General features: G+C 49.0%; 1 protein-coding gene across 2 annotated transcripts in view; it reads right to left on the bottom strand.

Annotated features, from left to right (window-relative positions):
• Positions 1–25,880, bottom strand: part of SFXN5 (sideroflexin 5) — a 130,758-nt gene that overhangs the window by 80,799 nt on the left and 24,079 nt on the right. Inside the window, exons 3-6 of one of the 2 annotated variants that reach the window (XM_078861577.1) lie at positions 24,891–24,968; positions 20,277–20,303; positions 15,263–15,317; positions 7,469–7,494 (exon numbers count right to left, since the gene is read on the bottom strand). In XM_078861577.1, the coding sequence (XP_078717703.1) occupies positions 7,469–7,494; positions 15,263–15,317; positions 20,277–20,303; positions 24,891–24,968 (186 nt within the window). The remainder of the gene's footprint in view (positions 1–7,468; positions 7,495–15,262; positions 15,318–20,276; positions 20,304–24,890; positions 24,969–25,880) is intronic. The other variant, XM_078861578.1, reaches the window with a different exon arrangement.

Raw genomic sequence — 25,880 nt, 5'->3', positions numbered from 1 at the left:
AAACGGTACCGTGGCATGGTTGGCATGGCGTGGTTGGCGTGGCCCGTGGAGCACGGAATGAAGTGGGGCCCTCTTTATCTCCCTCTTCATGGTCTGGCCACCTCGGCGCCTGCGGACCGTGGGCCACGGTCAAGTTTGCACCGCCTGGACACTCGATAGCAAACGTGTCCGGGGGCATCATTTATCACCGAATATGTTACGGGACGCTGGGAGAATGGAGTAGGCACACGACTCTAGTGCCCGCGGCCATGACAAGAGGTATAGTGGACGTGGTGCGTTTCGGATGCGGCAATGCGGTAAGTGTCACTGACCCAAACAGCCCAGGTGGAAGTTAAGCGGAAGAGACCTGAACGAGGCTTGGGCTTTCAATAATTCAAACAGGAAATCCGTTCAAATGGGCCAAACTCGAATTAAACGGCTGTGCACCCACACGATGCCGCCCCGCTGAGTTAACCGGCTGCGAGAGCCAGTCTCGCGAGGAGAGGGTAGGAGGAAGCATAGGCACTAATAGGCGTCGTGGAGGCAAGCCCCTCCTCCCCTCACCGACAACCAAGCCTCCCCACCATGCCCCCCCCCCAACACCCCCCAACAAGATATTTCCAGGTAAGAAGTCATCTTCACAGATTGCCAACAACCAGTGGCAACACCGAATTTGCACACGTGCAAGACAACGTATCGGCATTGGCTGGGCACCCACAGCTTTGTGCGCTGACCTTTAGCAGATTTCTGCGTGCAGAAAAAAAAGGTATTCATTTTTGACACAATGAAATAGCGGGACGAAGTGGGGGAAATAAAGAAAGAGAGAGAGAGACAGAGAATCACAAACGATTAATTTCACATCAGCTCAGCTCATTTTATGCGACAGTGGTAATCCCCGTTGTATTTACTACATATATGCGCGAGTGTGTGTATATATATACACATACAAAGGTGAAAATAAATAAATATGCGGTTATTTTTTGCACTGGGCCGTGGGCACCGTTCCCTGGGTGTGTGTGTGTGATTGCTGCTTCAGGTTATAACGACTGCTGGGTTAATTAGGCGTTTCGTCTGTAATTACCACGTGCTACAGAGTGCGAACAGCATTTTAGTCCCTTGGTATTTCCCCCTTATGCGCTAATTTGTATGTACAATATTTTAAACATGGGGTGTAAATACAGTACGGGACCCTGTATGGGACCCAGTCTGCACAAACAGAACAATAACGTTTGCAAGCCTGCCTACCACAAAACATCTGTGGCTATCATTTTTAAGTAAACAAACTTAATTGGTTTTTCTAGGTTTTATCGATTGTTTTTTTAAACAGGTCATACTCTAGCTTAGCCCCGTTTGACAGGTGGCAATAATAACAAACTTGGTGTAGATAAATGTACGAAAATGAAAGGGGATCAGTTTGACTGTTAGGAGAAGTAACAGAGTAGATTATGTCTCATGCGTAGATATGTGTCTCTATGTAAAAAAAACACAACCCATCATCCCCACAGTATTCCAGGATCGTAAAATTTCAGTAGCAATCACTTTCATTTTTTTATTTTAAGTGAGTGGGCTTGTTTCGATTTAAAGCTTTCGTGACTGCAGGGATTCATCTTCTTGGTTCTTTCGGTAAAGTCACGTAGAAGGGAAATAATAAAATAATAAAAATAAAACATAATAAAATAATTCTCACGACGTTTCGGCCACAACGCAAGCAGCCGTCCCGACAGACCTGTTCTTCACCTGAGGACGGCTGCTTGCGTTGTGGCCGAAACGTCGTGATAATTATTTTAATATGTTTTATTTTTATTATTTTATTATTTCCCTTCTACGTGACTTTACCGAAAGAACCAAGAAGATGAGTGGGCTTGGATAGGGCATGCCCCTAAGAAGGGATGATCCCGGTCAAGACGCAACGATGGGCCCCAATGTTGGTCTCACGGTTCCAGCCACATGTCAACGTTGGGACCACGGTGTTGATAATAAGACAGTCATTGGAGCTATTTAAGTCTGTCTTGAACACTCACCTCTTTAAACTGGCTTTCACCCCATAATTCTGGCCGTTTACCCCGGTTCTGTTCATTTCCAGATTTCCATACACGGGGTGCATGAGGATCTACTGATGAAATGTGCTTTACACGTGTAAATTATTGTTATCATTGATACAATTATCTGGTACCTGCATCTGAATTTCTAACAGTAATGTTTCCACATGGCAGTGGGAACACAACGTTGCCGTCATCCTGCTAAGATTTCACGCCGGCTAAAGTATGTAGCCTCCTGCAGGTGCTCTTAATTCACCGACGCGTTACGAGATTAAAACAACAGGCCATAATAATGAGAATAATGACAATTACTTGGGGTAGCTTCCCAATACTATTTTCAGGAGGACCCTGGCATTGGGATGTTTGGTCAATACCATTCACGAGTATCTGTCATGTAGGAGATGGCCCACCGGAGAGAAAACACAACATACGTACGAGGGGGTGATGGCACTTCCACGTCCTGTTTCACCTCGCAGCCCCACACCTCTAGCAAACAGCTGCTAAACACTGGGCTTGCCCAAGTATTAGCCAGGCTAAAAAAAACTGCTTCGCTTCTAAGATCCGAAGAGGGTAAGTGTATTCATGGCAAAACATCCAAATGCCAGACCCTCTTGTGTAAGGTGTCTTTAGACTCAGTAAGGCCTTTGTGGGTAAAATCACTGCCATTATTGTGATTATGATTTCGATTTTTTTTAAATGACACTTACAAACGTAATAAATGATGTTACCAACTGCCAATTGTTTATAACAGACTTGACCACAACTGAAGTAGCTTCGTATCGACGGATAAGCCCGGCATTTATATAAATCAGCGGGCCGACTTATGTAAGAGAACGCGCGCAACCTTTCCTTCCTATCAATGGGAGCGCGGTGATAGCGGATGTTTCGAATACCGCACGGTGCACAGCCGCGATCTCCTCGTGGGTGTAAATCACGAGCGGTGTCCTCGATTAAAACTAACAAGGACGAATGCGTTTTTTGGGGGCGGCGATCGGGTGGGTTGCATTCCGCGCAAGCGCACGCGTCCATCCGCCGGTTCCGTTATCAAACTCGGCATGAGTAACGGGGGGGGGGCCCGGAGGCCACGCCGCAGGCCCGAAGGAATCCCCGCGCTCGCGCTAAGTCATCCATCCCCTGCGCGTGAGTAATGCGCTCTATCCGCCCCATGGCAAGGATCTTCCTCCGACTCTCTGCGTCTGGATTGTGTCACCCACGGCGGCACAGGAGAGCGCGGCACCCACGCCGACAGGCAGCTCGATCCGTGCCCCCCCCCTCCTCCTCACCCTTCGTCCGTCCCTCTCTGTCCGTCTCACCATCAGTCCTCCCATCGGTCCACAACGGTAAATGCCAATGACGCAATGCGTCCCTCAGCGCAATGAGGGTATAGGTGAAGCGTAATGAGAATAACTCCAAGGCAAGTATTTGTTTTTGTATATATTTTCACGAGGTTTCAACGGCCGACACATTTCAAACCAATTGACGCAATGCATTCAACGCGTTTTTTTCTCGACCCCCCCTCCCCACGCAGGGTTAATTTTGATCACCAGATGCTTCGTGGCCAAGTGCGCCCTCGTGGCTAAGCTCGCGGAGGGCGGACAGTGGCAGCACTGTCGCATTGGCACAACACGCGGGGGTGGAGGGGGGGGTGGTGTGCGAGGGGGAGTGCGGGGGGGGCGGGTTGCGACGGTCGGTCGGGCAGCTGTGTACCGTCAGCACTGACAGGGCCGCTCACATCGCGATCGTAAAACTCCCCGAGCGGCAAGACGTGGCACCTGCGAGGCCGCCGCCAAGGAGGAGGCAGGCAGGCAGGAATGAAGGAGGGAGGGAGGGAGGGAGGAGGAGGAGGGGAGACCTGGCAGGCCCCTGTCCCTGCGGAGGATTCTGGAGCGAGTCTCGTCTCAACGGGGTCATCCGCCAGGTGCGCGTCGCCAAACTCCAGGCCTCCCCCCCGAGTCCGGACAGTTGGGAGAGGCCCGGGTTGGTGGATCAGGCAAAGATGAAGCCACCGTAAGCACGAAGCAACAAAAAGACAGAGATTTCCCCCCTCCCCGTATAGCCTACAGAGGCTGATGGGGAAATTTCTGTTAGCGAGCAGCTATGAAGGCAGACACAGCGCACGAGCGGGTGGGTGGCCAGCACCATGTCCGTCCGCCTTTATCTCCCGAGTGGCGACGTTTACGCACCGCACCAGATACTCAAAGGCCAGGACCAGGTTCAGATGTCACTCGTCAATAATCACCAACGGCCGTGCCCCACCACTCGATGCACGAGGCACCCATCTGCTGCCCTGTAGGAGGCAGTGCGGCGAAGAGGTTGCTGCTCGACCTATCGTCTCGCTTGCGTAGGTCTTCTCTGGGAATCGCGGTCACTTCCCACATGCTGAGATGCTCCACGAGCTGAACACGTATCAATAATGAAGACCCACCCCCAGGAGAGCGATTCTTCACTGGGTTACCGAGGTCTCAGCGAGGCTTTCCAGGCTCACAAAGGAAATCCTTCTCATGAAACAAAGACCACTGCGATACGACGCAGACTAACCACGTTCAGCTGGATCTGTGCGTGTGTGCATTTGTGGCTTAATGGAATATGAGAACAGACAATAAAATAAAACGTGAAAAACACAGCACATTCATGAATGTAAGTATGAATGTCGAATTTCTTTCGCACCGTACTTAGCCAACCGTGCAGATCGGAGGTGCGGGGGAAGGTCAACAAACCAAACACAAAAAGCAGTTCTAAAGAATTGAGTTTTCCATCTAGATTTAAAAGTGAATCGCTCCCCATTGGCTTCCTAATATCGGAAGAGCATTCCAGATGACACATTTAAGTGCGTTATGAAAATGAGACATTGCTCGAAACGTCGCCACGCAGTGTTGTCGACACATGCTTAGCGTTTTATTATTTGATAATTGTGCTTGTGCACCACTGCCAACGCAGCAGCGGCATCACCGCATAATCTGTAATAACAAACGTACTTATTCGCCCCATTAAAGTAAATATTTTACAGCACTGCAGCTCCATCGCAGCTCTCTGTAGCGGCGTGTTTGTATTGACCGATTTCTAATCGTCAATCAGGCCCCCCACGTCCCGGGCCAAGCACCACACATGGTCAGTGTTAATGACTGCCGAACAATCCCCAACTTGTTTGGGGAAAGTTGTGTGCTCGGCATTTTCGATTTTCAGTGGAAACGGCCACACGGTCGGGTTAAAATTTCACACACAAAACTAACTGTGTGGAGCCCCGTGGAAACTGGTGGTAGACTTCATGCGTTTGCCATCTGCTGCAGGATCACACTCCATGGAGGCGAACTACTTGGTTCACTGACGATCATATATATGTGTGGAAGTGTTTACAATGAGACAAAGCAATGGTAGAACTGCAGCCTTAATCTTGCCCAATGGAAGTGAAACCAATAGGCCTCTGGGCCGTAATTTTTTGCGTTTGTACGGGAGGTCACACTGCTATAAAAGGGACCATGACCGGTGGTCTGCACTAAACAACGGAGTGACGGCCAAAGGAGAGAACACGTCCGGAAGCACGTCCACCCCGGAAGACTGGAGCGGCAAAATCGGCTCGCAACGCCAGAGCCCCAGGAAACCACAAGCAACGGCGAAACGGCCTTGGGGGGAGGGAGGCCTTCCATCCAGCGTTGGATAGGATCGTGGCCGGACGTAGCGTTGGGAAAGACAACAGGAACGCGTTTCAAGCCCTCCGCATGACGTTCGGTCGTTGGGGCTGCGCTTGCTTGAGCGGCCGCAATTCTCGCCAGCCGAGCTGTGGCGGCAGCAGCACCAGCAGGTGCGACCGTTTTGCTTGAGCATCCGATACGCGGCTGCCCGAGCGACGTTTCGCAAGCGCCATGTGTGCTGCGTGTAGCAATCGGCCTCACACAGGCTACGGGGTAACGGGGCACGCACCGCCTCACCCCTCGCTACGATTAAACTCGTGCTCAAGGTTGGAAGGTCCTTATACGATTCGGAGGGTTGAATTTTTTTCCAGTATAGTTTGTGCCTTTTCGCTTAGATTGTGTCTCAATTGTTGCTGTTTTTTCCGTCTCGTATGCGCAGTGTTTGTAAAAATTAAACCCGAGGGGCAACATTGGCGTTTCACTCCCGTATCATTTGCATCACTTGTAACATAACATCCATTTGAACGTCCACGATTACATGCAAATATCCCGAGCGTCGGCATCGATGCTCGTTATACGCCCAGTCCCCCAGTGTTTCCTGCGGCTCACTAAAAACAACGTCCATGCAATGGCCTTCATCATCACACCCGCAATCCAGCGAGCAAACCAAAAATGTATTTTAATCGCTCGTACGGCGCATCGTCAAACGCCTTGAGGGTGGTGGCTCTCGCCTCCCCTCTTAAGACACTGGGCGGGCGGTGACACAGCTGGACCTCACTCGCCTCAACTCAACGACAGCGGCCGTGTCTCTAAGGTGGTTGGGGGGCATGAGCAAGCGGTCGCATTGACGGAGAAGTAAAACGTGAAACGGACCTTCACGAACGGTTCCGTGATCGGCGTACGTCGTCATCGGTCAGTGTCTATCCACTGCCGGGTGAAGGCCACGTGCCGCAGCCAACCCCCTCGCGGTTCCGGCGAGGTCTTAAAATATCGCGCAGAAATGGTTTGCAAGCTCGTAACCTATAACAGTGGAACTGTAGTTAATGCCAATTGGCGCACAGTGACTGACCGTACGAGGGCCGCGAAACGGTCGCCTTGATCTCTCCAGTGCTTACGTTTGCGCACTGTAGAAGGAACTCGTTAAAGGCAGAGTCGAATTGGGGATAGGCGCGGAAACTGGTTCAGATATCATCGTGCACGACCGATGTTAGCCGTGGCCGGAAATCAAAACTCAGGTCGACGGGTATTCCGAGCAGTGTCCAAAACGACCGTCATTGGTCTGACGACGTTGGTACGATGGACACGAAAACGATGAAGGCCCCTTTGTCAATCCACTGCTCGGTGAAGGCCCTGCCCATGCTCTACCGGTCGTGAGTGAGGGTTATCTACTTCGCCGTGCTGGCACAGTGCGGGGTTGGTAATGCGGCGGCCCGGCACCTGTTCAGTTCAGAGACCGCTGAACTCGGGCCGCTGGGTTCAAAGCGCAGTTCGTTAACCCGCTGCACCGCTGATCCTCCCGCGGTCATTGTTATCGCGAAATTGTAAAGTACAGAAAATAGGATATTTCATTTATAAAAGAAATGGTTAGGAAGTGAATAACATGAGGAAGCAATCGGCAAATCTTGTGAGATTTTTTTTTTCCCCTTCACCGTAAAAATGCTTTTCCTGCGAGCGGTAACGCCGGCGCAAACCCCACTACCCCCGGTCATAACACACGCAATAATGCGGGGCAGTCACGTCAGGTGTGAGGTTACATCCTGAAAGAAATGCGGTAATAAATGAAGCAGTGTGGATGAAATGGATGAGATGTAACATACTCACTATGGGGGTCCCAAACGGTACGTAACCTGAGGAGAGAAGAAATTTGCTCGTTATATTTTAATCACAGAGCACATAGTCCTCACATTAACAGCCAGACACCGGGCAGAAGGGAAACATTAAGTCATGAATTAGGCTGGCATTACTCTTAAATTACTTTCTCTTTCGTGGCAATTTCATAATGAACGGACTGGACTCGGAGTTTCCTACCCTAATCTCGCTCGCTGGTGGCCTGATATTTTTAAATCAGTTAAACGAAACTGAGATGCCTTTTCCTATAACGTGCTTTTGGTTTTAATTATAATCTCTTAAACATGATTCATTCGACTGTTATTACACTGCCCGGCGATGGCTAATTATTTCATTTTAACGCAATTTTCAAGTCAATAGGAATATACAGCAACACAATTACCGCCGTGAAGGTCACGGACGATAGGATTACGCTTTTCCATGAAATGGGAGCCGTGGCTTCAGCGGTACCACATGCACGCGGTTATGAATACAGTGGTAAATAGAAACAAGAGCTTGTGTTGCATCAAGTTATATTAGGGTAATTTCAGACAAAACAGTTCCCTGTTTGAGTGCGGAATTGCCTGGCCTTATTTTCGCGTGTTCTTCATTGCTAAAATAGAAGCACCCCCCAGCCTGAACGCACGGCCGCCCGCCCGCCCGCCCACCCTGCCATGCCACCCCATTAGGCTAACTGATTAAGACACAAGGGCTGCGACCCACAAATTGCACGCCACTGTAATAACGAGATTCCTCATTGCTCCTTTCCGCCAGCAAGCTTCTATGACTTTATTTACCCATAAGTGACCCTACATTTGTTTAACGAAATAAACAATGTCTCCTTCCAATATTTGTCTCTGTAAACCGTTTTTTTTTTGTTACACAAACCATCTGCCACACGGCCTACTGGGAAGTCAATCGTATCAGCAGTATTGGTTCACGACAAGCAAACGCTGGACCGGTTCCAACACGTCTCTGTCTTGAGAATAAATGCTGGTGAACTTGCACACGGTGTTTCTTGGCAAGGACCCTCCCCAGTAATAAACGCGTCATCGCTCATCAAAAAAAAAACCGATATAAGAAAACACGACACAAAATAATCATTACAATTTGTATAAAATATTAAAAAGGCCACACACATTAAGGCATCGTATAATAATAATTATAATAATGTGTTCAAGACTGCATTTATGAAATGCGTGGTAATTACATTTCTCTAAAGTACTATTTTTATCCCAGGTTACGTAATATTGGAAAATATGCCGTGGAATTATTAGCCAAAATCAACAAAATGTAACTTCTTTAATCAGGTTCCCAGTGTTTTTGTTGATTTTGTAAAGGTTGTTAACCACTTTATAATCAATAATGGCAATGTTAGAAAAGCAACAGTAAAAAAAAAACTGCTGCAAGGACTGAAAGCCAGATACTACACTCATAAAAACCACCTGGGCATCTCAGATGAGAAGAATGAGAATGAAGACGTTGGTTTTGGATGGCTGTGGATTCTGTTACGAGTTCACAATTCGGTCCAACTTATATACAACTTGACGGGCAAGGCTTGTTTCGTGTAAAATAAATGTTTTTTGGCTCTTGTTAGTTTTCACGTTCCCTCCCAGCAATGTCCTGTAACTGTGATGTCCCGTTAACTGCAATGTCCTGTAACTGTCAGCACTGCCGACAGTCTTGAGCTCTGGTCGTCCTTGTAACAGAGCTGCTCACTGCTCACTGGTGCCTCACCAGCTGGAATAATAAAGTCTAAGTCCAAGGCCTCAAACGGAAAGGAAATGTGTTCAGCTCTACACTCACTACCTTGATTCAAGCGAAGTTACAATCATTTTTTTTTAAATAAACATCACTGCTTACCTTGAACTTACAGTAATTTTAATTTGTATACAGAATTAGTGACGCTGCCTTGGGAATATAGCTTTTCTTTTTTCAACCATAAAACATGCGGAATTAACGTTAATTTACAGGGCGGTATTTGGTTTTGCATTTGCTGGCCAATTCGCTCAAAACAACTCTTGATTTGCCTTTATTTGTCCATTAATTTAGGCCACAAACAACAAAGGAAAGTACTTAACACACACCAGACACTGTCATTCGCATGCCTGTCAACCCCTTATCAGTGCCTATCTTATTACAGACCAATTCGGACATTATTGGTCAACCCGTCCCTTGTACATCTCAACGTTTATCCTGCAAAGTCCCATCATTAGGGAGAAACACAAATAGACATATTTTTTCGCCCGTATTGAAACGGCTGTACGCCATATGGACCTGAAAACTCAATTTCACTGCACAAGAATACGGGTAAACCGTATGGGTTGACAGGTATGCATTCGCCTTAATAAGCACTTCGCTCTATGTCAACAAATTACTTTTGAGTGAATGGCTGCGAACGTAATAAACATCTAACACATCTTGCAACACCACCCTCTCCAGCAGCGCCAGCACATGTGCTTAATAAATGTGATAAACAATATCGAATCATTGCCGGCGCTCAATCGGCCTCCTGTTTTATGGGCTGAAACAGCTGCTTTCAGAGGCCCCGTCGAGCATTTTCGCTGCCGAGTCATGTGATTCGAATGAAAAATCATCTCGGATTTGAAGTCGGAAAAGTGCGTTCAGGAAAAATTTTGCAACGTTTTGCAGCTGCCAACCAATGGAACGCATTTTATTTACTGCCATGAACGGCTGAAAAATAGGATCGGCACTGTTGAAGGACATCAGCTATCGTTTAGGCTTACATAGCCCATGGGAATGTCTTTATTATTTTGAATTTTTGGTCATTATAAATTTCCACGTGATAAGCCAATTCGTTGAGCTATCATTTGTGGCCAGGTCGCTTCTGAAAAATAAGCTAACAGCTTAGTGGGCTTTACCTGGGAAAATAAAAACAAATATTCGTTTCATGATTTGCTTACCTCTCCTCTTATACTTTGCACTCTCATCGTGTTTCGTATCATTTGTTGTTTTAATGATCTCACCCACCGTTACTGGACATCTGTGAAAAATTGCTTAATAGCTCATCGGATTCCTCCAGGACACAAGAGGCTAGACAACGAGAGGCCGGAAGGAGGAGGCCAGGCACAGGAGAGGCTGGCTAGAGGAGGCCGAACAAAAGAGGCCGGGCACAGGAGGCAGAACAGAGAAGGCCAGGACACAGGAGGCAAGGCACAAGAGGCCAGCGTAACGGTTTACGTCGACGCAGAGGAGCATGGGCTGTCAAGGCGCCCGGCGCATTCAGACTGCGAGTGGAAAGCATGGCGCAGCTTGGGCTAGACGTGGAGGCAGAGGTCGCTAGGCCTTGCAAGTGGTGGCAAGCAAGGCGACAAGATCGGTGTCTAGACTTAGGACACCACGAAGGAGGGCCAAGGATTATCCACAAGGACGGGCAATTACACGGTCCTTGAAATCATTAATACATTTGGTATTTTGTGCCGTTATTTATAGCAAAGGGGCAATTACGAAACCGCTATGTTTTAGACAATTATGGTCTACAGTAGTTTCACAGCAAGGAGTGATGTTGCTTCATGGCTTCAGCCAATTAGTATATTTTTCCAATTTGGGTTCATATCATCGCAAGGGTCATTAGTCTAGTTATGATGATCATTTGGCAAATCACTCCCTCCCTTGGCCATGATTCGCTGTGTATTATACTTAAAATTGCAAACGAGTGGTATCTTGAGAATAAAAAAAAATTGTGGTGGACGACCGTTTTCATCGAATATATCTGGAGCATTATGTAGAACGATTTAAATCATCGTAGCACAACAATATCACCACTTGTAGGGTAGGGACACGTCGCGAGGATATTTGACGGGCCAGCGTTCACACCCAAGAGGATGAACACAGCGAAGAGGTGCAAAAGCCAGACTTGTTGCATCACGTGACTGTTGGACGTGGTGACAGCTTTGGGAGGGAGGCCTTCATCGAGCAGTGGATAGATCATGGCTGATGACGAAGCAGTGGGTGCATGAATACTAAGAGGTTCATAGGCCTGGGAAAAGGCCTCTCACAAGCCGGTCCATGAAAACGACCGGCACAGGGGTATTACGGAGATATAGATATATATTCCAAAATAAAAACCCTTGCAAGGCCTTTAAATTACAGCTCTTGCCACTTTAAACATCCACAAAAGTTACCCTTGGATTTAACGACTGTTATGGTGTTATTTTAGCAGATCTGGCGCGAACAAGGTAGACGTTAGGCACCCCAGGTGGTGTGAAATTCGCGCCACATGTCTTGACGCAAACGTGTTTCGGCCATGTCTGCTGTGGGCCTGCTTCTCCTTGCCTTATTACTGGCAAAGCTTGGGGTGTGTAAGAAATAATAATAATACCTTCCACTGTCTCTGTGTAAACACAGGATGTTAAACATCGTTGGTACAGAAAGCATTAAATATCAACATATAATTAAGGGGGAAGGGGAGTGCATAGTAAGTAAAATCTCAGGCTCATGGAAAAGGTTTTTGTCTGTTTTTTTTTATAAGTTATACTTAAGTACTTCTCATTTGCAGGTTAACGCATCAATCAACACTGTTCTAAAGAAGAAACAGTGTCCATTAGGCAATGTTTTGGGCAATGGCTCTTCTTCATAGAAGAGAGACAGGGCAGCGGTGAGAGACATAGTGAGTCAATAGATCGCAACCGCGGTGCCCGATAGAAAATATTATTTCAATACATCACGTGTATGGCGTGTGCCACTGCGGCCGGTTCACAAAAATGGGGGTGGATAAACTCCACCCACGAAGGCCGCGGAAGAAACGCAGAGGCAGGTGGCGCACGGCTGACACGGGTAGGCGGTGTTGACGGATTGGTTGTACGACTGGGGATTAGTCACCGCGATGTGTGCGGGGCGGTCAATGTGCCAGCACAAGGGCACCTGTGCAGCGTCGCCAAAGGAGAAAAAAAAATCGAAATGGTCGGGGCAGCAGAGTGTGGCACTTTACCGTGGTCAGCACGACCCGGTGCGCTGTTATCCAGAAAGCTGATTTGCGGACGCTGCTTGTGCCTGCACCTATGCGGCCCATTGTCCACTGCTGGATGAGGGCCTCACCTGGTCATGTGGATTTTGTGGGCCGTAATCGTTATGTTTGTGAGCTCAGCTCGGTTTGGTGAAGGTGGTGAACATATCCGCATGGAAGTGCAGTACAACGGTGCACTGTCCTCTGCCGCCCATCACGTTGCCTTCAGAGCCTGTAAGACCTGTTTTGCATGGCAGTGGCCCATCCAGGCACTATCCAGGCTCAAGTTTGCTTAGCTTCCGAAATCTGATGAGATCCATAGCATTATATTGTGACAGGTGAATGATGCGTATTAACTTTGTATTACGTTCCCATTTATCCATCTCAAGTCACCTTTGCGATGAAATTGTTTAAAAAAAACAATAATCTCTGCAAATGCGTTTTGTTTGAGAAAATGCAACGTAATTTTTAACGCTGTATAATTCACGTATGATTTTTAAACTATTTTAAGAGGTGACTACGTGGCTCAGAGGTCAGAGCGCTGAGCACCGCTGCGCTCCTGGGTTCGACTGCAAGCAGCCACCCGTGCCTAAACCGCGTTCTCACAAATGACTGCATGACCAAAAACTCGAACGTAAAATGTGTTTCTGCGCGTAAAATACGAGCTCTGTCAATTAACGATCGGGTTGACCGTCACGAGACGAGCACGACTCTCTACTGTATGGCCAGAGGCCACTTGAAGCGATCTCAGAGCAAGCTCTGTGATATCCGCTTCCGCGCAGGCCATTCTCCGTGAGATGCATGCAAACGGATATTTTTGGTATCACGACGCGAAAATGACAACTGCAGAAGACGGAAAATAAAACACCGCATTCAGATTTGTGTGCGCTTATGAAGACGATCAGGAGGGTAGCGATGGCGTGGTGAGGGGAGGGGCAGTGGAGAGGGGGGTGGTGGGGGGGGCGGCGGTGGTTCACCCTCTCGGAAACGCCACACATTCGCTCGGCCGCATGCTCGGACCTGTCCCGCAAATTTCGCCGGTAATTATCCCACACGGAATCCCCCATGCGATGGCGGCAACGCCGCACCCTCGGCCCGGCCCGAGCAGCCGGCTGACGAGCGGTGGCCACCGCCCACACGTGGATCGTGGCTCCGAGCATGTCGCTAAAACGCGGCGCGTCACGGTGGAGAAGTGGCGGTGGGGGGGAAAGAGGGGAAACCCCCCCCCCCCACACACACACTTTCCGCCATTACCGAGCCGAGCATTATTCCCAAGAACATGTGCGCGCACGGGCAATAAATTACCGGAGTGTGTTACTGCGAGCTCCGTTCGTTTGCGCCGGGCAATGTAATGCGGGGGTAATGTAACGACATCGCTTAATTCGGAGGGACTTTCCTTCTTTGCACTCCTGGACGTGTTGAAATATGGAACGCCAATTACGTTCAAGGGTGTTTGCCCGATAGCGATAATGATCAATTAACCCCTCCCAAGGGTTATTTATTGAGCTGTGCGTTATCTTCAAGAGGGGCCGGCGCTGCTGCTGAAGGCAAGGAGCCCGGCGACGGGCGGGATATTTATCGCTATTCACGTCAAAGACGCCACCTTCCCCCCCCCCACTCCCGTTCAACAAGACAAACGCCACGGAGTTCTCAGCCCCCGGTATGAGCGCGGGCAAAAGGGGGGCACCCACGGTGGCGAGATGGTAACTGCCTTGCCTGGTATACGGGAGGTCGTGGGTTCAATCGCGAATCCTGACGCTCGTATATTTTTTAAGCTTGCACGTTCTCCCCGTGGTTTGCTTGGATTTTTGTCCGGGATCTCCGGTTTTTCCCTCCACATTTAGAATCAACATCACGCGTTTAGAGTATTTGGCTGCTATTCATTTCCACGTGCTAAGCCACTACGTTGAGCTATCATTTGTGGGCAGGTTGTCATATAGCCTCAGTGGGCTTACCTTGTAAACCATTTTTTTTATTTGAAAACAACGCCCACGCCAAAATTCAATTAGTTAAGTAACAGGCAAACAAAGTCGCTGATGAATCTACAGACGCTTGGCTCATTAAAGCTGGGTTTTTTTTAAGGTCCTTTAAATATACATCCCATTGCGCTGAGAGGAAAGGGGGGAAAAAAAGCACCCGGGCTGGAGGTTGGGTATGAGTTTCATATTTCATGCCTGGCTTAATCTGATAGCAGGGCTCTCTCTCTCTCTCTCTGCCCAGCCATACGCGCAGTTGTAAAACTTTGCTGGATGCAGTCGATCACGTTTTTGCGCCGTGATTCTCTTTTGCACGCTCTTTCCAATTTTTTTTTCACTTCCTCCCTTCCCCACTTCTGCATTTAATTCCTTCTCTAACAGACGCCGCTACTCGTTAATTGCCACCAACGGCCACACCAGGTGAGCGGGTGAGGAGGGCCCACGAGGGTGGCGGTGCTGGGTGTTGATTCGTAGCGGTGGCGGTGGTGGGGTTGGTGGTGCCGTTGCAGGTGGGGGTGGCGGGCAGCGGTGGTGATGATGAGTGTGGTGACGGTGACGGTGGTGGTTGGAGTGGTGGTGATTGGTGTGCAGTGTGGGTGGCGGCGGTGATGGTGGAGTTGTGGTGGTGGTCGGAGTGCCGGTGGCTGCGGTGGAGACGGCGTGGAGTTGGAGGTGAAAGCAAGGAGGTGCAGCGACAAGCGGGAGAGGCAAGGCACGGAAGTCCGCATGGGGAGGGGGCAAGGGTGCTGTGGTGGAGGGAGCAGCCCAGCAACCCCTCGTTAACGAGCAAAATATTCGACACGGTGCGAAAAGACCGCGTCCGAGTGCGCCGAGCGAAAGCCTCACCTGACATCCGGAACGGCATGAAAATCTTCTCGCCCGTGTCAGGGTGCAAAATGGCCTGCGAGAGAAACAGCCATTAAGAGCGTGCACAGACAGAGGGAGAGGAGAACGACCGAGACTGAGTTAAAAAAAAATAAACATCGGAGCGAATTCTTCGCCTCAGCGGAATGGAGAGAGAGAGAGAGAAATGTTGCGCACCACGCACGATCGAAGAACGGCGTTGAGCAAGCAGACGGCTCGGCGTAGAGGACCTAGGGCACGGGCACTTCCCATTACCCGACGCCATGGGGCTCTTCACACACACAAATCAAATGCCGAAGTCCGAGCCGCACCTGCGATCGCGGTTTCCTGGCCTCTGCGGGCACTGTGCTTGGGGCGCAGGGCGCGTCGCCACTCACGACTCGGTTGTGCATTTGTCCCAGGCTCGGGAGATGGGTAATTGAATCTGTCTGTAGCGAAAAGGTGGGAGCGAAGCGCCCTCGCGATACGCACATGGTTTGTTCTCCCGGCTTCTCTGGCTTTTGTGCCACGCTGCGGTTTTCTCAAAGCCGACAAGCTCACGACTGGAAAGGGCCGAACATCCCAATGAAGCAGGACCCGCCTTACAACAAAAATATTATTGAGACTCAATGAGGCTTTTGGCTGCGCAACGGGAATTATGACCGATGTATTATGCGACCCGGGGGGCTGTCACCAGCTAGAAAACTACACCCACGCAGCGACACATTTCGACGAGGTGCCGCTCCTTACACGTGCCATCAAATTAAACGGGGGTGGGGGGGACGGGGAATTGCATTGCACGCATCCTACCCACCCCCCCACCCCGCCACTGTTTCACAATAGAACACAACAAATCCAGATAAGACACCAAAGAAAAGTATGGGGGGAGGGGAGAAAGAAAATCAGCATCATCAGCGGCAATTTCATGTTTTCCTGCAAGAACCTACACTCGGGGAGTAGGACAGGAAGGCTGAAAGAGAGTGCAACAAGAGGGTAGAGAGTGAGAGAGGGAGAGTGCCAGTGATGGGGAGTGAGAGATGTGCAGCCAAGATAAAGGAAGCACGGTAATTAGCGCCATGCCACTTCTTTGCACATCCTCCTGACGACGGGGGTTTCATGCAGTGAAGCTCCGGGCGAGGCCAATTTGTACTCTGCCACGCTCTCGCTCCCCATCTCACCAGCTGTTGCCCAAATTAACCTTTCGAGGGCCACGACAGCCAGGAGCAGATTTGCGCTTAAGAGCCAACGAAGAACAGCCGATGGTGATTTGCAGCGTTTCACGCCGTCGCGGGACCGTTAGGGTTTTAAACTGCGAACGTCATCCCGCGGAAGGAAAGTCGACCGAGGCAGAAGGGGACGGGGTGGCAGCGCAAAGCGGGATTTTGTGCGCGCGAGCGCTTCAAAGGGCACGTCAAGCGGCCCGTCCAGAGCGGCAGAAAAGCCACTCGGGTCCGCGCCTTCACCGCCACTCGGGTCCGCGCCTTCACCGCCTTAGCGCAGCCGGGCTCAGGCCCGGCTGCGCTAAGGCGGGGAAGCTCTCGGAAAGAAGTCTGGGTTAAAACAGCAGTCGTTCAGGTGTATTTTTACGCGCCTTACAGGACTGCACGATTTCTCGCCGCTGGTAGACCGGCGTAGACGTGGCACGCGACTCGAGTAGCCAGAGCCTTAGCGAGAGGCAGCACTGGACGTGGGTACCCCGGGTGCGAAAATACTTTCCGGGTCGCGGACCCAGCAGAGTCGTGACCCATCTTGCAGTACAGCACAGCAATGCGACTTAATGGTGGCGGAATTGTTTTGACTTAATGTATGAGCAATCGCGGCTAGGTTGTGTTTGACAGTGTTATTTCGGTTTCTCAAAGAGGTTGAAAATCACCGTGCTGAGGCTTAACATTGCTGGGAATGGGTAAGAAGCAGTTGGACTTGACAAAGCGCGGCTTTGATTATTGGTTCCACACTATGCTCCAACTGGCTCACAAAGGCAGCAGATTAGCATCGTTAGCTGTCCGTCAGAGCACTTTCGGGACAGAGGGGAGAACGGGGCCAACGTTTATGGATGAGTGTGTACGCCAGTGCATGTGCGTCTTCGTGTGTGCCTGTGTCTGTACGTGTGGAGTGGTGGTGTAGCGGTTAGCACGCTGCGTTATGAACTCGATGACCCGATTTTGATTTCCGCTCAAGGCCAACACCAGCGACATATGACTGTGGTGCATGCGCGCGAGGGTGTGCCCGCGTCCATGCGAATTCCCCGTGTGCGAGAATTTTCATGTGCGCGCGTGTGCATGTATGTATGCACGTGCATACTACCTGCATGTGCTTTGTGTGTGCTCGTGCGTGCGTCTGTGTGCGTGCGTCTGTGTGCGTGCATATGTGTGCGCGCGTGTGCATGTATGCATGCACGTGCCTAGAACCTACATGTGCTTTGTGTGTGCTCGTGCGTGCGTCTGTGTGCGTGCATATGTGTGCGCGCGTGTGCATGTATGCATGCACATGCCTAGAACCTGCATGTGCTTTGTGTGTGCTCGTGCGTGCGTCTGTGTGCGTGCATATGTGTGCGCGCGTGTGCATGTATGCATGCACATGCCTACTACCTGCATGTGCTTTGTGTGTGCTCGTGCGTGCGTCTGTGCGTCTGTGTGCGCGCGTGTGCGTGTCTGTGTCTGCGCGTGTGCGTGCTGGCTACCCTAGGCCACGAGAGAGCATGTGCCCTCATCCTGACTCGTGTCCTGGGCCTCCACCAACATCTGGCTTATGATGAACATTCCAGGCCTAGTGGGGGTTTTCATAAAAAAAACATTATAATTTCTTTCGTCTATTGACTGCAAACAGGCAGTAAAATGGGCCATGTACTAGAAAAGGAACTTTGATTCATCAATATCACTTGTTAGTGTTTTAATGGCATTGCTTAGCACAGCGCCGAATGCCAACGAAGGTGATCAAGATCTCAAAGCGCGAATTATATCACGGCAGAAATTAACTAAGACAATTTTTTTCTTTGATTCGGCGAGGTTATAGCATGTGAACACTAGGCGTGTGACTGACGATGCATTGATTAATCAATTAACACCAAGTGTTCCAAACATATCGATTGGGAGCGCGTGCGTGTGAGCGACTTATTGTTGACCTGTGTAAGATTTAAGTGCTTGCGCGTTGGTGGAAACCCTGCAGCAACCACTAGAGGCGCTAAATTCAACACAACATGTCGAATAGGACCACGCTTGCGAATGGTGCGCGGCGGAAATCATCTCGTGTCAAACGGACACAGGATGATGACACGGCAAAGTTAGCGAAACAAATTCCGTCTAAAATCATGATTTTAAACTTTGCCACACAACCTCCGAGTTGACGTCCTCGTGGATATAGCAAAACGAGCACACTCTGGAACTGTCGCTCATGGCACTGTTACAGACGCGCATTTTCCATGGCAACACACATTCCTATCGTTCGTTACGACTGTTAACGCTAAACAGCTTGCAAATGAAACTTCTTACGAATAAACGTCACGTCTGCTTGTCAATCCACTGCTGGATGAAGGCTGCCACAAACGGTGCGCACACTCATGGGGCAGGCGAAGTACAGTCAAAGATGCCCCGTGAATGTGTGTGAATGTGCCACCAAGAATGGTGAGCTGTGCCGGGTGCCACGTTGTAAGCCACAGTCACCTATACTGTAATGTCACCTATTTGTCGCTGTAGATGGTAATTCATTTCGAAAACTGAAAAAAAATTCATTTTTTAGTAAACGCGTGTCTCTAAGAGCAAGTAGGCCTGAAATTTAAATTATAAACTAAAATGAAACAATTTTTTATTTTACCAGGTAAGGCCCACTGAGCTATATAGCTCATTTCCAGAAGCAACCTAGCCACAAATGATAGCTCAGCAAAGTGACTTATCATGTAGAAATGTATAGCAGCTAAATTCTCGAAAACGCAAGTTTCTAAATATGGAGGGAAAACCCGGAGGAGCCTGAGAAAAATCCACACGAGGGTTGGGATCGAACCCATAATCTCCTGCATAACGGGCAAGTAAGTTAACATTTGCTCATCCATTCAGCACATTGAACGATGTGGGGGCTTTCTCTTAGCACCTTGCTTTCCTCCCAGATACGGAGATCACTTCGCAAATCTACCGGCCTAACATCGCAAACAGACACGATATATTAATTTCAAAATCACCACCGTCATCATTATCATTATCACCATTAGCATCATCATCGTACAAGAGATATAGCTGTATCACTTCCAACGATCGAACACTTGAATAACTACACACTGGCACAGTGCCACAACGGACAATTAGCACACCGCCCGGTTCCAAAATCTTAAGGTAAAAAGAGGACCAAAAAAAATGAAAGGGGGGTGGTGGGGTGTCTAAGAGGAAAGGGCTCTCTGGCAAACAAAGCCGATATCACACACAATATCGCGACTCGAGTGGCCTGGGCGTAAATCGCTTCGCCCTCGGATTAGAGCACAAAGGCTCAGTCTCCGCGGAGAGCCGATGACGAGTTGATTGCAACGCGCAAAAAATGTTAATGCGGCCGCCGCATTGCAGAGCGAGCGAGCGAGCGAGCGGGGCCCGGAGATGGCCGATCTCGGTGGATTATGCAAATGTTAAACCAACTGTGCGCGCACTCCGAGGGGCTTCCACGTCTGATCCCCGAGTGACTCTCTAATCGTCTCAAACGTCTCTGTTCGGGGGTCAGCGTACAGAGTAGGGCATTGTGGGCGAGGACAATGAAGTTCAGGTTCGGTCAGCCTCGTGCGTGCGTGCGGACGTGCGGACGTTCTTGTGTTTTTGTTTCATCGCTTGGACGAGTTCAAATGGATTGCCCCCCCCCCCACCCACCCCCCCAAAGTCCAGGTCTGGGAGGCTTTGTACCGAGCACCGGGGAGCTGACGAACTCGGCGTGCGTTTGCGCTGGGAAGCCCGTGCCGCCGCTACCGCTGCCGCCCCTGCGGGTTTGCGCTCACGGCTTTCACGGGGAGGGTCCGGATCGCACCGAGAAAGTGGGTTTTACGTACCTGCTTGACTTTCTGCGCTTCCCAGAGCTGCAAAAACAGAAAACAAAACAACGATTTTGACTTAAAACTTTCGTGACTGCAGGAATTCATATTCTATCAGGACCGCTTTGTGTTGCGATCGAAACGTCGTGATTTTTTTAATCACTTTATTTTTTTTATCTTTCTATCTACGTGACTTTACCGAAACAACCATAGAATATAAAAACAACGATTGCTTTTATATTATTATTATTCTAAGTATTCTTTATTTTATTCAATGTAACATTGACAGTCAAATATGTTTTGGTTTTTACAGCACTTTGTGACTCTACTGCTGTCAGTCATAATAATGCAAATTTCAACTTGTAACGAAACGCACAGTATTCACTCACTGTCGAAAACAGGCGACGACTCAGAGGCGCGAGGAACCAGACAGGCGGGAATGCAGCCTCACGGTGCCAACAATTTCCCAAGCTCCATGTTCCTCTGCATAGTAAGGTGCTATTGGCTAATTAAGGAGTGTTCGCACGTTGGGGGGGGGGGGGGGGGGCAACCGGAGCACCGGGAGAAACCCCACGCATGCAAGGGGGAAACACTCTATCCCACAGACGGAACTGGTGGCGTCCACAATTTTGCTGTACTGCATTCTCCTGGCGAGACAAGGGGATGACACCTCCTGGACGTCCACACAGAGATGGAGCTTCACGTGATTTGTGCGATCCACCAACCGTCGCGTCTACAGTGCTGGATTAGAAGCGTGCGTAGCCACCACCGGCCGTCTCATTACTTCACCACGCTGGTCAGTGTGGCTTGGTGAATGAAGACTCAGTAATTATAGTAATTGATCTTCTTGGTTCTTTCGGTAAAGTCACGCAGAAGGGAAGCAACAAAACAACAAAAATAAAACATAATAAAATTATTATTATATTATTTTATTATATTATTATATTATTTTATATTATTTTATTTTACTATGTTTTATTTTTGTTGTTTTGTTGCTTCCCTTCTGCGTGACTTTACCGAAAGAACCAAGAAGATGAATCCCTGCAGTCACGAAAGCTTTAAATCGAAAAATATAGTAATTGAGTTTTCATTCACCAACCACTAATAATTATTTTCAAAAGAGCCCAAGTGGTTTCCCACTGAACTGGACATGGGGTGGTGCTCACCTCCTCTTCACAGCCCTGAGCTCGTGGTATGAAATCCACATTTCTTTGGCAAGAGAGTATTTATAAAAGATAACCGCTCTTGATTTCCTCCTGAAGTTGTATTTATTTTATTGAACCGAGATGGAGCATGGGCTGAGTCGACCCCGACTGGGATTCGAACTCATAGGCTTCCAACCAAAAGCCGCTGAGCCACCAGCATATGGTCAAACAACTATTAAAATGAAACCAGAGCGGTCTTGATTTGAGTATTTAACTTAACAATGCCATGACGTTTACATGCCACCCCATCATGCGACAAGACATTTCACTCTTACATTAGGGGTGAAGTCAGACAAAATGTTAAATAAAGCCCTGTGGGTTATCATCGTCAAGTCCAGACTTGCACCTCTAAAATGTGTGCCAGGTCGCACTATATCCGTCACACAAAGGCCAGACCAATATCAATAATAATTACATTAATATATTTACCAAGGAAAGTCTTCCCAAAATTACTGCAATTGTTGTCACTACTGTTCATAATTATCGCTGATTAATAAATGACGTACTCTTCTTGAAGCAATGCTTGTTGGAGTTCATTTTGAAAATAACATGAAATGCCAATTAATGATTCCAGTTATTTACAAAAGAAAGGCTCTCTCCGAGTCTCTGCACACATTTTTCAGGAGGGCCCGCTTCATTCGGATGTTTGGTCAATTCCATCAATGAGTGTTTTGGCATCGAACAAGCACTCACATTGACCCCCCAGGCCTCAGCGTCGATGCCATCAAACCTTAACAAGCCACCCCCCCTTCGCGACGCGGAGTCAAAGGGTAATGGGACTAGGTCGAAGGTCAACCGTCAGCTTCCGACACAAGTGGCCGATACCAGAGTTTGAGCCTCTCCCACTGTCGAGATTGCTCACGTGTGTTCCAGAACAAAACCTACAAGCGAACGAAAAATTTTGATTCGACATTTTAGATGTAACAAAAATACACACAGTATGTTTCCATCACCAAATGTAGAACCACGCAAACTGCTATGGTGGCGAGATATTAACTAGCTCGCCTGGTATACAGCAACCCTGACGCCTGTACATTTGGAGTTTGCATGTTCTCACCGTTGGAGCATGGATTTTTCTCCGCATTTAGAATCAACATCATGAGTTTAGAGCATTTGGCTGCTATACATTTCCACGTGATGATAAGCTACTTCGTTGAGCTGTCATTTGTAACCAGATCGCTTCTGAAAAATAACTATATAGCTCAGTGTGCCTTAACTGGTCAAATTTAAATAATAACATAGTTAGTTAAAATCAATGTATAGTCAGGATTTTTCACCGAGAATGATTTCCGTGAATCTCTAAACAAAGTCATCAATAAAATGTCAACCACTTAAACTATTCAATCCTCAGTTTTATATTAGATATATATATACATGTTTTAAACTGCACTCGTATTTACCGGAATCGTGTTGGTAAGTAGGGATAATGATAATGAAATGCACGAATTAGTAAAGTACTATATTGGTAAATTAACTAATCAATTTAAGCGTCAATTACTGGCAGGATCCTGTAGAGAGGGAGAGAGATGTGTAAATTAAACCATTAAATTAGAGGGAGGGGGGGTGGCAATGAAGCGATGAATTGGATTTATTAGCATCCATTTACCTTACAGCCTTTTCCTTTTTCCTGGCCCATTTCCCAATTATGCAGCGCTACCAGCCGACAAGTCAATGTGGAAATATCAGGGAGAAAACAAAGACCAGTATCCCCCGGATAGCCAGAACAGCGAGTAGCAACCTATGAAGGCCGGCACGGCACACGAGGGGGGTGGGTGGCCAACACCACGCCCGGCCGCCTTTGTCTCCCCAGTGGCGATGTTTACGCACCACACCAGGACACTCATTTAAGGCTGAGTCCACCTAGGAGAAGCCCACGACCGGTTCAGATAATCGTCACTGGTGTTGGCCGTGAGCGGGAATCGAACTCGGGTCGCCGGGTTTGTAGCGCAGCGCGCGAACCACCACACTACCGCTCCCCACACGCACACACACACACATATACACACACACGTGCACCTATGCACACACATGCCAAGTGGCCAGATTTGTGCTGCCATTTCATTGAAACCAAGTCAACTGACAACCTGTCATGAAGGGCAACCTTCGAACAACACCGGTGAAAGCTGTGAGTACGTTATTAATGCGATGGCTCGATATGTAAATTCATCACCTCGAACACCAACTGGGGGCTACCTTCATTTAATGGTCCCTACATCAATCACGAATTCAGCTAAATACACGATTAAGAAGTGAGAAGGTATCTTCAAACAGAAATGTATTTTGAGAGAGTGTGTGTGTGTATAATGCAAACAATACACAAGCGAACGCCTCATTTACATACCAATTAAGCAGTCCACGGTGCAATTTCAAAGTATTGTGTTGAAAGGATGAACACAATTTGTTTATGACCCAATTAAGTGAATCAATGAAACTGCTAATTTAGCGTTAATTGGATAATAATTGTTGAAATATACCAGGTAGGTATTAATTGTAAATTCATTTTTGAACGAACAGAAAATAATGGCTGTATTTAACGTACAGAAACACCACAAAAGCAGGCTTGTGAATACTATTCCATTGACATCACCGTATTTATTTCCTAAACCGCAATTGTCATGTTTTCTCCTGTGAAGTCATATAATAATAACGTAATTGGATTATTTGAACAGGGACCCTCAGAATGTATCACCACATGCAACAGTAAAGTGACTCAGCGACTAATTGCAATGTAAACAATTGCATATTATGCGGGAACGCTAACCGTTAATTCACGCAAACCAACCAAACGCGCGCCTTTTGAAATATTTCACATCGCGCGCCAAAATACACACGCACATCAGCGAACACCCGAGCAAGTAAAAATGCGTTTGGGGAGAACGAGCCAGATGAATAACGCGCTGCGTTGAGAAGTTTGAGAAGTTCCTCAACGCAGCACGACGGATGTGGCTACGGATTTGTCTCGATCTCAAGTGGCGCTCGCGTGGTTCCAACGGTGGAACCTGCTTCAGCGGTAGGCGCACAAAGGCAAAGGATCTCCCCCCCCCCCCCCCCGTATAGCCTTGTGGGACTGTTGGGACAAGTGCTGTTAGCGAGCACCCACAAAGGGGGTGGGTGGCCGGAACCACGCCCGGCCGCCTTCGTCTCCCCCGGGCGGCGATAACTTGTACACATCGCACCAGTTGCTCGTTTGAGGCCGAGTCAACCTAACGGAAGGGCCGGGACCGGTTCAGATAATCGTCGCCGGTGTTGTCCGTGAGCGGGAATCGAATTGGGGTCGCCGGGTTCGTGGCGTGGGGCGCACGAACCGCTGCGCGGCGCGGCACCGCCCACGCTCGCACGCGCGTCGGCGTGCCTCTCCGTCTCTTGCGCGAACCCGCGCGCACGAGCACACGAGCACGCGCGAACGTGACACCCGAGGTCGCGCTACCTGCTTGTCCGTCACCCCGAGACGAGCGACGCCTTTCTTGTAGTCATCGAGAGTCTCCACGGCTCGCAGCAGCTCCCTCTGGGCCGGGGTCGGCGGTTCGCGACGGAGCGGCGGGCAACGACGAACGTGACGACAGGTGGGGGCGGAGAGGGGGGGGGCATTCCAAGCAAAACAAGGAACGGGAGAGAGGGGGGAAAAAACGTTGAAAGTAAAGTTAGGTAAAATCAACGAGACAAAATGGATTTTTTTTTTTTAAACATCACCGCAACATTTGGTTCACCTCACGGAGACAGATGGACCGAGGGGCCCCACCCATGCGCATATCCGAGGGGGAGGCGGGGGGGTGTAAGTCGGTGGAGGGGGGGGGGCAGGAGGGGTGTTGAATCGGTTCCTGTCGCCGCACAACAAACCCCAATTAGCGCGAACGAGATGACTCTTACGCCACCGGATCAAAGCGAGAGGCCTGGGCCCTCCTACGGGCCACTGCAAAGCCGAATTAATTAGTTTCTTGAGCGTAATGATGAGAACGGAGCCGAGTGCAAAGGAACTCCCGCTGTCTCTCCCCGCGAAATAGCGGTGACGGGGGGAAAAAAAAATACCCGCCCTCGCTCTGCACCCTCATTATCCACCTGTTAGGAGACCAGCCCCCCCCCCACCTGCCCTCCTTGCCCTCAACCCCCCCCCCCCTTCCTCAAAACCTTCCCTTAATGCCTTCCCACGTTTAGTTATTTATTTACATCGTATTTCTCCTCCTTCGCACATTCTTGTGGGGCCAATTTTGTCTTTGGGCACAGGGAAGGGAAGAAGAAAAAAAACATTCGCAATTCAAAAATCGGCTTCTTATTAGCCGGCGCCTAAACACCTTTTAAGCAAACGTCAGAAACCGTGAGACATTTCCTCTGAACTCGGAGGGGCCAACTGTCATAATAGCCCCATGCAGCGGTGTCTTTTTTAGAATGTGAATAACACCGCGAGAGGCAACGAGCGCAG

This window comes from Lampetra fluviatilis, chromosome 12, assembly GCF_964198595.1.
Source record: "Lampetra fluviatilis chromosome 12, kcLamFluv1.1, whole genome shotgun sequence".
Lineage (NCBI taxonomy): Eukaryota > Metazoa > Chordata > Hyperoartia > Petromyzontiformes > Petromyzontidae > Lampetra > Lampetra fluviatilis.
Note: the sequence above shows the minus strand (reverse complement) of the source record. Positions and strands in the feature narration are given on the sequence as shown.